The sequence below is a fragment of the Camelina sativa genome, chromosome 9 (assembly GCF_030686135.1).
Source record: "Camelina sativa cultivar CO46 ecotype springtype chromosome 9, ASM3068613v1".
In the NCBI taxonomy this organism is placed as follows: domain Eukaryota; kingdom Viridiplantae; phylum Streptophyta; class Magnoliopsida; order Brassicales; family Brassicaceae; genus Camelina; species Camelina sativa.
The window spans coordinates 7,983,074-8,000,533 of record NC_141888.1 but is presented as its reverse complement, the minus strand read 5'-3'; the positions used below and the strand labels follow the sequence as shown (position 1 = coordinate 8,000,533).

General features: G+C 31.6%; 1 protein-coding gene across 1 annotated transcript; it reads right to left on the bottom strand.

Annotated features, from left to right (window-relative positions):
- Positions 1 to 5,128: 5,128 nt before the first annotated feature.
- Positions 5,129 to 6,740, bottom strand: LOC104710702 (AAA-ATPase At3g28600). Its single transcript, XM_010427336.2, has one exon. The coding sequence runs from the start codon at positions 6,727 to 6,729 to the stop codon at positions 5,296 to 5,298; it is 1,434 nt and encodes a 477-aa protein (XP_010425638.1). The 5' UTR covers positions 6,730 to 6,740; the 3' UTR covers positions 5,129 to 5,295.
- Between the last annotated feature and the right edge of the window lie 10,720 nt (positions 6,741 to 17,460).

The window sequence follows — 17,460 nt, the reverse complement described above, 5'->3', positions numbered from 1 at the left end:
GTTGATGATTTTGTTATTGTCGGGAATAATCTAGAAGCCATCGATCATTTCAAGGTTCATCTTAGCCAATGTTTCCACATGAAGGATCTCGGTAAGTTGAAGTATTTTTTGGGTATTGAGGTCTCTCGTGGCAAAGATTTTTTTTGTTTATCCCAGTGGAAGTACACCCTCGACATCATTCACGAGGCTGGTCTATTAGGCACCAAACCAGCTCCAACACCAATGGAAATTAATCATCAGCTCGGATCGGTCAAGGGTTCCTTGTATGATGATCCCGAACAGTATCATCGTTTGGTTGGTCGCTTCATCTATTTAACTATCACCCGTCCTGATTTGAGCTACCCGGTTCACATCTTATCTCAGTTCATGAAGTCTCCGCTTGTCGCTCATTGAGAAGCTGCGCTCCGTCTTGTTCGTTATCTCAAAGGCACACCCGCTCAAGGCATCCTTCTCCGCTCCGACAGTCCCTTGACTCTCACGGCTTATTGCGACTCTAATCTCTCTGCATGTCCACGCACTCGTCGCTCTTTGTCCGCTTATGTCATTTATTTGGATGACTCTCCCATTTAATGGAAGACCAAGAAACAAAATACTGTGTCGAGCTCCTCTGCTGAAGCAGAATATCGTGCCATGGCTTACACCCTTAAGGAGATAAAATGGTTAAAAGGACTCATGGAGGATTTAGGGGTTGCACAATCATCTCCGATTCCTCTGCATTGTGATAGTCAGACCGCAATCCACATTGCTGCTAATCCTGTTTTTCACGAACATACCAAGCATATCGAGCGTGACTGTCATCAAGTCCGAGACGCTGTGCAAGATAAACTGATCACTACCATTCATATCTCCACTCATGACCAAGTTGCTGATCTCTTAACCAAGGCTTTGCCTGCGCCTCAGTTTCAACGGCTTATGTCCACGTTAGGTGTCCGGGATTTCGTGCCACCAACGTGAGGGGGTATTAGAACTAATATATATATATGTTAATCTTCTATTTCCTATATTTACGTGGGTACAAAGTTATTTTCTAGTTAGGCAACTATGTTTGTATAAATACCTTCTACCTCTATTGACTTTTTTTTTTTGTCTTCTCTACCTCTATTGAATATAGACACAGATTTGCACATTCCTCTTATTTCAGATGGTTTCATCATAATAAAAAGAAAAGACACTAGTCGAGGGGTAGAAAATAGAATCTCTAAATAACAGAAAACAGAGAAATTAAAAAGTTTGGAAAAAAAATTATTAGAGGCATTTATATATTTTATATACCAAATTACACAATTTGCTAAATTTAAACACGACTGAAGATTATATTATATGCCTGATTAATGAATTACCTACATTGATCTGCAAATTTTTAAGTGTATATTTTTTTAGTTGGAAAGATAAAAAAATTACTTAAACTGTTTTTTTTTTTCTTTTATGAAACTTAATATGATCATGATATGATACTCGAAGAGAAAGAAGACGATTAGGTGAACATTCGTTGATCCTTGGCACCGTTGACTGGCCGATCTGCCACCACCACGGCACAACATGAACGAGTTTATTGTCCAGATCATAATAGATCCGAAGCAGTACACCTTGCAAGGAATTATCAAAATTTGGATCTTCACTTGATTCTTCAGCTTCAACAACAATGTTATCTTTTACTATGTCATGGTTAGTAACAAAGATATCATAACAATATCATCAAGATATACCAACATACAACATATACACATGCAATGTAAATACTATATTAGACTAGAATTTAATTTGCGGGACAATTTTTTAATAATTATTAAGAAAATTGTATGTTGTAATTTTTTGTGTTTGTTTTAATATTTTTTGATTAATAATATATTTAGATTCTATAATTCTAGATGGATTGTATTTTTTTTGTTTTGGTACCGATTAAGATTGGCATAATACCTCTCATTCTCGTAAATCATTTGATATCAAATTAAAATATTTTGTGTATTTTAGTAGACCAACCCGTATAAAACTACATAACCATATTTACGTAAACTCTAACCCGCTCAACAAGATTTTTCTTAGCAAGTTAAAAGTCTCTAAAATATCTAAATTAAGGACACTAATTTCTTTTAGAATTATTTTAAATATTTTTTTTGATATTACAAATAATAATTTCAAGTTTTTATATTTATTTAAATGGAAAGGGTTTAATTATGTAAATCTTACAAATAAAAGGTTACTTAGTAAAATGTATTTCAGAATTAATAATAAGGGGATTTCATATATATTTTTTAAATACTGCTGTGTTTCATAATATGTTTAGATGCGAGAGAGGTATTAACTTCATAAGATATTTCAAGATCTAACGTTAGTCGAACGGCCGGCCCCAACTAAGATTATGTATTAGTAGAATGTTCATTTTCAAGATTAACTAATGTTTTCAAATTTCTCCTAAACTTAGAAACCAAAAATTAGGCTAGCAATGTTAATATTCACTTTGGGAAAAATGTCAAAAAAACTATGAATTTCAAAATTTTAGACAAAAAAAAAAAGCATTCTCTTATTCGAAAGTTCATACTATTTTCATCCTAAATTTAGAAGTTCATTTTTTATTTTTCTCCATCGACATTCTCTTTTATGGCAGACATTTGCTTTTTAGAGTTTATTTTCTATTTTTTTAAAACCAAAGTATAAAAGAATTGTTCATTATCACATCATAATCTCAAACAGTTCTAAGTTCGATTACTTTGCAACTTTATAATTATGATAACTTATATCTAAGCAAAGTCAATTCTAGATTTAAAATTCTGTATGAAAAAACCCAAAGTTCTACAACAAATCACACATAAAATACTAACTTGACAATGAATATGTAGACAAAAAAAGTTACAAATATTTTAAAATAGGAACCATGTATTCTTGTCAGAAAAAAAACATATATCTTTATTAACATTTCTCAAACTTGATGGAAGCATCTAATGGTTTCGCAAAAAAAGTATTTATAACAATATCTACAAGGATTCCATTCAAATTAAATATTCTCTCTCCCTTTAAGTGGTGTTTTAGAGGTTTTTATTTGTTTCAATTTAAGTGATGTTTTCAAACTTTTGTGCAAACAAAAACGTGTTTTTCTTTAACTATTTATAGTTGTAGAAAATGATGTTTTAATATACAGTTTATGAGTTTACAGAATATTTTCAAATAATAGCTCTTCAAATAATAGCTCCTCCCGTTACTTATACTAGATTAATTTTGCAAATTTTAACATTGACAAAACTTAATTAGTTTATTGGATTCAACAAACATTAGCGTGGATTGAGATAAATAAAAATAATATTAGCATATATGTGTAGATGAAAATTGTTGTGGGTTACACAATGAGATTTTTTTTCTTTTCATTTTGTTATGACATCAGACAAAAATGTAGAGTAGTAAACTCTTGTTTGCATGTAAAGACTGTTGTCTGGTGGAAGTTCATATCAGCTATTAATCGTCTCTTAATCGTGTGGTGGAGATTAGTTGTAAATGTAAAGAGTTCATATGTTGATTTAGCTTGCATTCTGGGATTGGGCGTTGATATTTTTAAAATATATATGTGGATTTAAATTTTAATTGGCATTATATTTTTTCAGACAAAAAAAAAGCTGAAAAGTGATAAAACCATACTAATTTTATTGTCTCGCATTGTATAAATCTTTTTCTTGGTTCCGGATTGCCATCAACGATGATGTAATTTGATCCAAAATTAGTAGATCTACCAGTTTTTGCTGATGAAAATCAGAGAAATTCTTATGTTGATTTTGTTTTGTTTCGTTCTAAAGGGTCAATAATGAAAGACGAAGAGTGGTTATTAGTCACCAAATTCTTTAAATCAGAAATTTTTACGCATTGAGGTATAAACAAGACCTGAGTTGTCTATTAATTTTATATGTTCAACATTTAGTATTTTTTTTTTCAAAATAAGCAAATGTTTCAATATAGCAGGGAGAGAAAGATGATGTTTTATTTACAACAAAATTTTAGTTACTATTAATATAAAACTTCTAATTTCTGAAAAAATAAATGAATAATATAATATAAATAATAAATAACTCAGAAACATTTGAAAATTTGCATCATCGATAAATGAACAAATACTATTACCTAAAGCTGGTGCCTAAAATATTCAAATAACTATCCCTAAATATAGAAATATGTTCATGCATGAATAAAACATATAATTGATTGAATAAGCATTCTAATGTTATATAATCAACCGTCTAACATTTTAATTTTGTTCTAAAGGTTGTGGTTGTTTTGAAAATATATCATCACTATCATTTCTCAAACTTGTTGGAGTATCTAATGGTTACGAAAAAAATACCTATAAACAATATCTACAAGGATTTCATTCAAATCAAATACTATATTTTTATCACTTTAAATGATGTCTTAGATTATTATATATATGTTTCAATTTAAGTGATGTTCATATTCACTTTGGGAATTATGTGAAAAAATATGAACTTTCAAATTTGGGACTAATTACATTATCTTGTTTTTGTTTTCTGGACAAAGAACAAAGTCAACTTTAGATCTATAATTTAACATGAAAAACTCTAAATTCTACAACATATCACACAAAAAATGTGGACAAGAAAGTTACAAATTTGTTCATATATCCTCACTAGCTAGCATTTCAGAAACTCTAAATTCTGTAACATTCTAAATTCCCTTGCCAGCCGTTTCCTGCCCTAAAGAAAGAGAAGAGACTTGTGTTGGTCTCTCTTGGAATGGAGGAGAAAGGAGATGGTTTCGGGGTGGACTAGGAAAGGAAAGAGGCCGAGCTGGATCTTGGCGTGAGGGAGAAGGGGAGATCAAGCAGTGGGCTTAAGGGGAGCTTCTCCTTCGCCACTTATCAAGGATGTTAGAGGAAGGGATCTTGTGCTTCAGGAATCAGGGCATAAGAGGAGGAGAAAGGAGATACATATTCTTCATGGTTGTGGGGAAGAATGTGAGTTTACGTTTAAGGATTGAATTGCAGATGATTCATGGGAAATGTGGTACTTTGGAACCCTTTTTTCTTTTCTTTGATTTTGGATTAGAGAAAAAGAGGTTTATTTTTTAGTTTTTTTTTTTTTTATATGTGGTGGTAATAATGTATTTAGAGATTAATAAGGGTATATAATTAGGAAACAGGTACGTACTTGTATTTGTATGAGATTTCATTTCAACTAATATTAGTCGAATTCACAGAGTAAAACATTCGACTTTATTTCACATTAAAACTTTATCGAAGTTCAAGAACACCACAATGGTTAGATTTCTATATAAAACTTTAACCATGTATCTGGCTTAAAATAACAAGCGAAATGCTTTACGTATATTGTTACTCTTTTTGTCCTTGTGTTCATCTACTTGATCTCTCTGAACCTTCTTCCTCTTCTCTAGAGCTTGAATCAGATCTTTAAGAGATCCATCAGCATCTATTTCACGATTCTTCTTCATCAAGTTCTCAGCAACATCAGCTGGTGCGATCTTCGTTTCCTTCATCAAAGACTCGATCTTTTTGAACAGAGGATGAGAATCAAGATCCAGATAGTTCTTGGCTAGAATCTTGAACGCCTCGAATGTACAGTAAGACAGCTCAATATGCATATCCATTCTCCCTCTCCTGATTAAAGCCGGGTCAAGTTTCTCCAAGTGATTCGTCGTGAAGACAATAATCCTCTCTTGTCCACAAGCAGACCAGACCCCATCAATGAAATTTAAAAGCCCCGAAAGCGTCACGAAACTCTTGTCTTCTGCATTGCCTTTTTCTCCATCTTTTCTCAGGCTTGTCGAGTAGCTCTCGTTCTTCTTTCTTTTACCCGTGAGATCCAAAGAACAATCAATGTCTTCAATCACAATAATCGACTTACTAGAAGTAGCAGTGAGTAGTTTTCTCAACTCCGAGTTGTTCTGTATAGCTGTGAGTTCAAGATCGTAGATACTGTAGTTCAAAAGGTTCGCCATTGCAGCAATCATTGTCGATTTACCGGTCCCCGGTGGCCCATACAGCAAGTAACCCCTCTTCCAAGCTTTCCCAATCTTCTTGTAATACTCTTTTCCATTGCTAAACGCAACAAGATCACTCAAGATCTCCTCTTTTTTCTTTGGATCCATAGCTAACGTCTCAAAGTTGGCAGGATGCTCGAAGTCAATATATCTCCAAAGACTAGCCTTGCTTGATTCCCACTGAGAACTCGGATTATTTGTGAATAACTTCATCTTCTTGTTCTTGGCTTCAATCGATTTACCTTCTTCAACAACATATTGTATGTAAGAATCGGTTACAATATCTCTTGACCGTCTATGGAAAGTGAGTTTGAACGTTCTATATCCGTTGGGATCGGTTTCAATCTCCCACCAGACATTAACTCCTTCATACTCATCTCGGACTTTAGTCTCGTCTCGTTTCAAAACCAATCCTTTACTCTCTCTAACCTGGCTTGCTCTTAGGTGCTTTGCTTTATCAGTTGCTTTTGCCCCAAGGTATGTCTCGATAGCTGAGAAAGCGTGATTGAATTGATAATCTTCGTACTGAGAGAAATTGATTTCGACATACGGAGAGAAGAAGTTGATGAATCTGTCGGAAAATTTCTGGAAAAATGAGAGTTGTTGGATTGTGGAAATAAGAAACTCTTTGATAGCGATATTGAGGTGGTTAGGGAAGATTTGTTGAATTGTTGCCCACAAGAAGAATAAACTCGCCAAGCCTGAACCAAATGTATTTCCCATCATCATCATTGTTTAGTCAAAATCTGTTTTTGTTTTTTTTAGGAGTTGGTTGTGTTTGGCTATGAGTATATATAGTGGGTGTATTACTTGGTAATGTGTATATTCCAAAGAAACAAGTAAAAGTAACGTGTGTATATTCCAAGAAAACATGTACTTTTTTTTTGCTTTATGTGTATATGTTTCGACTTTGGAAGTCCTTGGGCCACAAGTATTATTGTTTTTCCTTTTCAATACCAAATATTATTATTTAAGTTAACATTCTAGTAAGGTTTATCTGGTTTCGATAATTATGAGGAGCCACAATTTGACTCTATATATATATGCTTTTTTCAGAAGATTTTCATGTTGGTGTATTGATTTGTTTCATTTGTTAGGTTATAAACTTATAATATAAACTATACTTAGCTTTATTTGGTTCAATTAATAAAGAGTCGCCATAACTCGAACACACAGAAATTTTTGCCTAACGACCCTTCCAAACACGGTCTTCTAAAAGCTAGCATATTATTTAGTACGTAGTAGTGACTAGTGGACGATGATGAAAGTTATATAAAAATGCATGATACAAGCGACGACTTATCAATCCATAAGTCCAATAGAGTCAACTTGGTCGGTCTATTTTAATTTTTAAATATCCTCATGGAAGGAAATATATTTCCAAAAATTTAAAATAATAAGAATTTTTTAATTAAATTTTAAATTTAGAATTATAGATTACGAAATAACTTGTAAATAATTAAATACAAATAAATTTAAAATTTCATAAAAATAAATAGGGATATATTCACGCTCTCCCATACCACACCACACTTTATATGATCATCATTTACGAATCTACATAACTTTTACCTTTTTCGAAGTTTCCGAGCTTCTACTTGTCATTTTCCTACTCCAATATATCTTATATAATAAGAGAAGGTTTTTCTCAACTTCTGCTTAGAACATGACATCTGGCTTATTATATAACTGACACATGTCCTCTCTTATTTTTAAAGGCCATTGTTTTTACATTTTTAAATTGGGCCTAACAAAATAAAACCAGTTACAAGTCCAACAAATATAATTGACAGCCCTTACATCCATCAGGAGGATATGAACCAAGCGATGTCAAATTCACCTATACTCACTTTTTCACAATCATCGTTCCCAGCAGCTACCACCTCCGATGTACCTTCACAAAAATCTCCTAATCATTGGGTTTCTTATAATAAGAGAAGGTTTTTCTCAACTTCTGCTTAGAACATGACATCTGGCTTATTATATAACTGACACATGTCCTCTCTTATTTTTAAAGGCCATTGTTTTTACATTTTTAAATTGGGCCTAACAAAATAAAACCAGTTACAAGTCCAACAAATATAATTGACAGCCCTTACATCCATCAGGAGGATATGAACCAAGCGATGTCAAATTCACCTATACCCCAGCAGCTACCACCTCCGATGTACCTTCACAAAAATCTCCTAATCATTGGGTTTCTTTGGTTTAATTTTCCTACTCCACCACCAAATTCTAAATCATTTCCGGTTTAATATATGTGTCAAGATCCCGAACACCTATTTGAAGTTCCAAAATCGTTTTTAAATTGCTTGGTATCAAATATAGAAATATTAAGAAAGGGGTTTAGATCTTCACTACCAATTAGAATCATATAAACCATTATTATGACGTTATTTGTATTACTTATTACAATCTTTAAGGTAATTAAAGAATTCCATTGAAGTATATCCTTCATTTTCATCTTTACGTTTACCACCTAATTTAACGTAATGAAAATAATACCAAACACCTATGATTTCATGGTCATTAACATTTCATTCCAATCCCTGATTACTCTCCCTCAACCATTGCATTAAGTTTTTTTTTTAAATAACAACCTTTGACGACACTCATCTTCTCTCTCACACACCATGGGTAAAACTAAAACAATAGCACCCTACTCTACCCTTGATTCAACCTCCAACGAAATACACAACACTGGTATCAATAGGATTGTTGTTTGGGTCATCCATATTTGGGAAGTTCGAGACTTTTGAAGAAACAATATGTTACTTATTGTTCCTAATGAAAATGTCTCCTTACTGATGAAAATGTATATTATCTCTATTATTGTTCCTCTTGACCCCTGATTTACCTCCATTTTAACACATTCATTTAGCCTTTGTTTCAGGATTGTGCTATACAAGCTTCAGTTGTTCCTAATCGTGTGTCTAAGTTTCAAGATCAATTGGTTAAAGGCCAGTTGTACAGCATCAATGATTTCGATGTTGTTGCATCCTCCAACCGTTATCGTCGCACCAAGCACAAGTGGAGAATTGTTTTCACGGAGAAAACGTCTTTGGAGACTGTTAAAAAATGACAATGTTCTATTGGTTTTGATTATTTTAGGTTCTCTACTTTTTCAGACTTGCTTGATATGGTAAACAAGGGTGAGGAGCTTCCAGGTAACAACCTTTTTTGCATTGTTCGTATTTCTGGTCTCTTAGCTTCCACTCTGTTCTTCAGTATATGATTTATATCTACATTTACCCACTCACCAGATGTTGTTGGCCAAATATCCTCGTCTCGAACATTTGAAAACAAAGATCAGAACCACCCTTCAAACTTTCTGTTTAATACTGACTTGCATTTTAGAAAGGTATTGGGTTTTTTTTTTTTTTTTCAGATTCGTTCTACACTTTGTAAGTCTGTAACTGTGTAACAGTTATGGTGTTTGTTGTAGTGGTGACAACGTATACATATCTCTTTGGAGAGAACTTGCGGTCTATGTCCATGCGAAACTTTTATCCCTAAAAGATGAAACAGTTGTTGTCATTGCAACCCATGTAAACCCACAAAAAGTTAGGCGTAACTGTTTTGTTTTTAACGTTCTACTTTCTATTAAATATTAATTGGTTCAACGTTTTAGTGTTCTAAAACTTAAGACCAATGTATATGAGCGTATGAATGAATATAATGCTAACAATGGGCCATATGTATTCTTGACAATTTCAAAATTAGAGCATGGGTTGACAATTTCAAAATTAGAGCATGGGTTAACGTTCTACTTTCTATTAAATATTAATTGGTTCAACGTTTTAGTGTTCTAAAACTTAAGACCAATGTATATGAGCGTATGAATGAATATAATGCTAACAATGGGCCATATGTATTCTTGACAATTTCAAAATTAGAGCATGGGTTGACAATTTCAAAATTAGAGCATGGCTAATTCTGTTTAAGATTTGATGTTCTTCATCTTCATCTAGAGTTCTATATTGTCCCATTAATTTTAAACGGCCAAATTCTGCTACTATAATGGCTGCTGGCTGGTCCCTTAAAATGTAATTTCATGTGATTGTATTCTATTTCGTACTTAAATTATTGTTATGATTCGAAGAAAGTTCTAATGTCTCTGAAGCATTTTTCCTTAAGATCACGTAAATGACTTGCTCATTGCATAGTTCATTTTTAAATCCCATTATCACCTTTAAAATCCCAATAAATTAGATACATTTATATTAAAAAAATCAATTTCAATGTTTAGTCATAAATTTATATTCCAATCTATTATTTCTCTTTATCTAAAATTCTATATTGTCCCATTAATTTTAAACGGCCAAATTCTGCTACTATAATGTCTGACTGGCTGGTTTCTTAATATGTATATTTCATGTGATTGCATTCTATTTTGTACTCAGATTATTGTTATGATTCGAGGAAAGTTCTAATGACTTTGAAACATTTTTCCTTTAGATCACGTAAATGATTTGCTCATTGCACATATAATTTTTAGATCCCATTATTACCTTTAAAATCTCAATAAATTAGCTTACATTTATATCCAAAAATCAAATTCAATGTTTAGTCATAAATTTATACATTCCAATCTCTTATTTCTCTTTGACTAAAATTCTATATTGTCTTAATTTTAAACGACCAAATTCTGCTACTATAATGGTTGACTGGCTGGTTTCTTAATATGTATATTTCATGTGATGTATTCTACTTCATACTCAAATTATTGTTATGATTCGAGGAAAATTCTAATGTCTCTGAAGCATTTTTCCTTTAGATCATGTAAATGATTTGCTCATTGCACAATTCATTTTTAAAGGAAAATGGAGGATTTAAGATCTCAGACAAGGAACTAAAGTTTATGCAAGCATGTAAGGTAGTAGTCTGGACTGGTGAATAGGTGGAGGAGAAAACCTTTACAGAATGACCAAACAATCAAATAAAAAATTTAGTTACTCTTATTTTCTCCTTTAAGCTTTTTTTCTATTGCCATATTGAGTAAAGTTTCCTATTAAGTTATGGAGACACCATGAGCCTACGTGCATGTACACTACGACATATTCATAAAGTTAAAACAATGCAGCTTAGCCTAAGATATATATCACACAACGGTATAATTGTGTTAGAAAATGATTTTTTGAGTTTAAAATTTTAAATTATACATTCTTTTATTTATATATTATTCTAACTTGGATATTTGTTAAGATTACTACGGATAGGGAGACCTAAAGCTTAAAATAGATGATCAGATCTCTATTATATATATATATATATATATCGAAGGAAGACATTAGAAGAAACAACGTTAGACGAAGTGATTTGTAATTGATTTCAGTTAACTTGTGATATGGGACTTCAATTTCAACTTTCGCTTATGTCTTCACGTAACAACAAAATAAAGATGATGAGGATTTTCCTTAATCAATGTCGAAGTGAATAAAATCACCAAAAGGTGATCTTTATTTTATTTTATTTTTGGTTTAAAGCCACTGAATAGGCTTTGAAGTTTGAAGGATTCGTATCATTTTCCATCTTGTGTTGACAGGACAAAAAGGTGCTTTTGATGTTAGGGGTTACCAACAGTTAAAAGAGAAATAAATTACACATTATCTGAATCTGAGGATGAAAAATGTGCAATAATAAGGAATATAATATTTATTTTATATCTCTAAACTTCACCATATTTAATAAAAGATTACTCATGGGATAAATTCAAAACTCAACAATGATGGTAGATCTCGGCTATTTCTGTAAAGCCACAGCGGAAACAACATCCAAACAAGTTATTGTCGTAATTTGAAAGTGACATGTATTAATATGACTATATGAGTCTATAATTTTTAGTTGACACATTACGTCTTGACCCAACAGAACAAAGACGATGATCATTTGCCCATACAGCTTACATCAAACAATTAAGTATTCTGGAAGTTGTTTAAATATTGATTGACCATTTTAATGTTAAATATCATTTCAATGTTTACAAATATATTACATAAATCATCTATTTTATAATCACAAAATTTGCCTTAAGTGTATTGGAAAATGGTTACATCGCAAAACAACATGTCCTAAAAAAGAATCAGTCTAAGCTTTTAAACATTTTGTTATTATTATACATGAGGGTGTAGTTTAATTACTTAAGATACATACTCTTCTCCCTAAAATTTATATAATTTTTATCAATTAAAAAAAATCCAATTAAGAAAGCAAAATACAGAAATATAAAAATCTAACAGTTAAAAAAATTACCAATCGAACAAATACTAAGATAAGCCCGTGCGTAGCACGGGACAACTCCTAGTATATATATATATATATTACAAATCATATTTGTTTAAATGTGTATATAATACACATATCAGGTTTGGCCACATTTTTCCACAACTTATGGAAGAAGATAAAGATGTGTTTGTCCAAATAAAGAACCGTGTAATGTGAACGCTTCGTCCTGCGTGTTTTAAGCCAATTTCACACCACTTTTAGGTGCTCAAATGAATCATTACAACAACTATGTGAATGCGATAAGATATGGATATCGTGTGTACGATTTCCGACAAAACCACGGATAGAGGTAATAAAATCCAAAATAAATGCAATTGCTTACGCACATTTTAATTAGTTAAACTGTTTACGCGTTGTTACACGCCCTTTGAACCATTCAATTTTCATTTCTATCTAAATTCTTTTTATTTTTATCTCCATAGGTAATAGGTGATTCTAAAATGTAATCAACATCATCTAGACCGTTTTCTACTACGTGCTACACTTATATATACGGAATCCATCTTATTACGTACGTTCTACTCTCTTTTTTTTGTTTTGTGTGTGTGTGTGTGAGTGTGTTATGCTTATGCTCAATAATTAAATTCCTATATAATAGAGTTATAGGAAGAAAACTAGTTTTAGTTATGTAGAATTGGTTATCAAACTGCCTTGCTTTAATAATCAGCTATGAAACAGCTTATATACATGACATCACTAGGGTTTACACAACCATCTTAGACGGTGACTAATACGTAACAAGCCCAACATTATAAAGCCAACTATATATATGGTTTAGTCCCTAATAAGTTACAATTCCTATAGTTATCAATTTTTTATTGGCTGATAAATAAACAAATTTTTATAGCAATTATTTGTTGCCAATAGCCCCGAAAAGTTTTTTTTTTCTTTGTCAAAGGTGAAACAAAGAAATCACCTAACACTAAACCCAAATAATAGAAGCTTAAGCTAGCAAGTAACATATTTCCAAAGACATAAGCCGTCAAGTTACAAACTTCTGGAAACAAAAGTACAAAGACTAAACAACCTAGAAAAACAGGTTACTAAGGAATAAACAAAAACCAAAGTACTAAAACTGCCCAGCTGAATCAGAAAGAAACTCACAAGCTTTCCCATAGAACCTGTAAACGCCAAAGAGTACCGATAAGACCGAAAGTGCCATAAACCATGATAGTACACCGTCGACAAACCATCATCAGCACCGGAAGGAACGAAAGCAAGCTCGAACGACATCAGAGAAACAGAAACCACAACCATCCAGTCGCACAAATCCAGTCAAGAGAAGGCGAGCCAAACTAGGGACAAAGAAGAAACCTTGAGATTCGACCTGAGACAAGCCAAAGAGGACTAGCAGCTCTTACACGCGAACCCTCGTCGACCCAGCTTTAACCATCTACAGAATCAAAACTGGTGACCTCCTCGCAAGAGAACAGCTGAAAGACGATTCCACTACTATGCCTAGAACCCAAAACCACAACTCAACAGAGCCGCCGAAGTGGGCTAGTAGATGGCTAGCAACAAAATACCATCCAGTTGACAAGCAAAAAGAACGAAACCTAGCATATAGCGCAAACACTGACTAGCAGGAGACCTAATAGAGCAGAAGAACTAAGGATTGAGTTCCAACCAACAGAGAAGGCAAGTTTGAGAGAGGACACAAACCAACAAACTTCTCTTTGCAACTTGAAACCATCGGTTGAAGCCATACTAACACCAACAACACAGCCTAATTGCAAAACCCGCAGTCCAAAGAAGGGAGAATCACCAGACTAGGAAACGAGCGTTCGTCTCCTTCAAACCACCAGCCGCAAGAGAACCACCAGAACCAAGCCACAACCAAGACTGAACCGTTAAAACACGGATCCGTCTCTACCACAACCAGATCTCGCCGCCGATGGCTTCCCCTTCTTCAATCAATCTTCGCTTCAAAGGTGTTAAAAATTGAATATTCCTCATATCTTATTACGAATTTCAAAAAAAAATTATTAATAACAAATTTAAGATAATTTCTATATTTATTATATTCAATAATTTAAATTCAATAACTTTTATATTGTAAACTAAAAAATAACAAAACATTATATTTCTAGATTGTATACATTTAAAATCAACGGTTTGATATCGTTCCTATATTATAAAAAAGTAAACATAAACACAGTTATCTATATATTTCTGGACTATATAAGGGTAGTACATGTAAAAATATTAATAACTTACATATATAGTTAATTTATTGTACAATTTGCCCTTTAAAAAAAAAAAATTAGTCCCGCGAATAAATATCTAGTTTCATATTAAAAGTATTCCTTATCGTATTTTAACTAGAGATAACAAACAAATGATATCCGAACTAGAAGCTGACGAGGATCAAAGTTCTAATTCAAGCTAACAAATGAACGTACGTTACATAAATTTTATCTTATTCGCCTAAATCCTACTATATTAATTGAGAAGTATAAATATGAAACTAACATTAAAATGTATAAAAAATTACATTCAATTTGCCATTAGAAAAACTTAATTAAGATTAATTAATTAATTAAATAAATATAATTAATTAAAAAACGAAAATGGGAAACACATCAAATAAAATAAATTGTAGAAAAGTAAAAAAAATCTATTAGAATCCAAACTAATTCGTATTTAAAAAAACAAAAATTAACAGCTAAGATTTTAAAAATCTAATCGAATAAAATATATATAACTACAAATTTCATCAAAAAAAATTTGCAGCACGGATTAAAATTTTTATCAAAAATCTAATCAAATAAAATATATAACAGTTCCATTTAACGGCTTAGATTTTAAAAATTAAGAAATACTTACTACTATATTAATTGGGAAGTACAAATATAAAACTAACCTTAAAATGTGTAAAAAATTACATTCAATTGCCATTAGAAAAACTTAATTAAAATTAATTAATTAATTAAATAAATATAATTAATTAAAAAACGAAAATGGGGAACACATCAAATAAAATATATTGTAGAAAAGTAAAAAAAAAAATCTATTAGAATCCAAACTAATTCGTACTTAAAAAACAAAAATTAACATCTAAGATTTTAAAAATCTAATCGAATAAAATATATATAACTACAAATTTTATCAAAAAAATTTTGCAGCACAGATTAAAATTTTTATCAAAAATCTAATCAAATAAAATACATAACAGTTTCATTTAACGGCTTAGATTTTAAAAATAAAATAAAAAATAAAAAAAAATAAAAGATATAGATATATTATCTTATCAGTTTCTTCTTTAATTTTCCCTATTTTTATTTTATTTGTTTGAATTACTCAGTTTCAAATACAGAGAGAGAGAAAGAAAAATAAATAATAGACTTTAGTCATTACATGCAAATATTTATTGACATTTTTTCAATAAATATTTTTAAAATACAAAAATTATAATATAAGAAAACCAAATTTTTAATCACAAACTATTATAAATAACATAATAACAAAATAAATTTTTACAAATTTTCATTAAAAAAAAGTTCAGACCGCGGTTTTCCGCGGGTTAGTACCTAGTTATATTATAACTTGAATGACAACTACTTTACACAAAATCGCATAAAGTACTATCAACTTTCCCATGAACAAGATTGAAAAAGATGAAACAGAATCTGGGAAAAGATAATTTTTTCATTCAAGTGTGAAGTGAGATACAAATTAAGATTAAAATACAAGTGAAACTAAACCACTATGCTAACCAAACTATACAAGAGATTAAGCCAAGGTAAACCAACTACATACTAACATACATTCTCTAATAAGTAAGTCTCTATTGTTGGATGAACCTCTCCGATAACGGTTACCAATGAACCTCTCATAGGATTACCGGAGTTTACATCCATATGGCAGACCGGCCAAGCAATCATGCATGTTACTCGTCTTTCTCTAAAACTTTCGTAGTTGATGATCAGGGACATAGTTGACAACTTTAGTATGTTTTGATTTGCTTGCTAGTTTTATGTGAACATGTTTACGTAAACTAAACCATTATTCGTTATGGATTAAACGAATTAACATTAAGTCGATTGGTTCAACGCTCCATACTTCATCTTGTGTATCCATAGATTAGTAAAATAATTTAAATAAAGTCACTTATAAAGAATTTTCATGAAACAAAACATGACTATAATATAATAAATAATAATAAAAATAAGTTATTCTTTGAGAAACTCATTCTCAAAGCTAAACAGAGAAGTTTGTCTTCACCAAAAATAAAAAACAGAGAAGTTTGTGTGTTTTGGTTTTGCGATGATGACTGTTCTAGGTGTGAGGAATTTAATACATCTTTGGAAATTTGCGACCATTTATAGTGGATTTTAATTGGCGTCCAACAACTTGGCGTAAAACACATTTTCACCACCGAAGTTAAAAACTTGTTCCATGCATAGATAAGATCATACTTCGGTCCTCTATTGAAATTGCCAACACTTTCCTCTGCCATTACAAAATCTTCAGATTTTATATTAAAATACATTTAATACGGTTCTATTATTACGCTTGCTTGGAGCCGCATAATAGTTGACCCTTTTCTTACAATAAGTTGGAAATTATGACAATAATGCATGAGCATATCTAAATCAAATGAGATCCATTAAGAAGACCAATACGAAGTCAAAAAACATGTAGCATGTAGCATTTAAGAACAAAGATGAGACTTTCGATTTGTGGAAGTGGTATCTCACACTGCCACAATCGGCGCCGATGAGGATCTGTAAAAATGTTTTTAACATATATCAGCAAAGTTCTATAATCTATCCAATTACTGATAATGACCAATATATACTATAACCTTTTGCAAATAAATCAGTAAATATTTGTCTATAATTTTTTTTTGAAATATTTATGTATATCAGCAGAGTTCTATGATCTATCCAATGTTGAAAAATGTCTTTTTGTTTTTTTTTCTATGTTCTTTTTGCAAATAAATCCGGTAAGGATTGACTATCAAATGACTGATTAAGTAGGTCTAAACATAACACTGAAATGTTTCTAGGCTTTAAGCAATGATCTTTAGTGGCAAACTCTCGTAGAGATGAGACTCTGTTTCCCTATTAATATTATCCGTTTACAAACGATGATTTTTGGTGCTAGGTTTTTTTATGTACATCTCAGCTCCATTTCTTGGACCATACGTAATTATTTTTCTTCTTGAAACACGGC

Excerpts from the sequence above, each read along its gene's own strand:
- LOC104710702 (XM_010427336.2), bottom strand. The coding sequence starts at position 6,729 with ATGATGATGATGGGAAATACATTTGGTTCAGGCTTGGCGAGTTTATTC.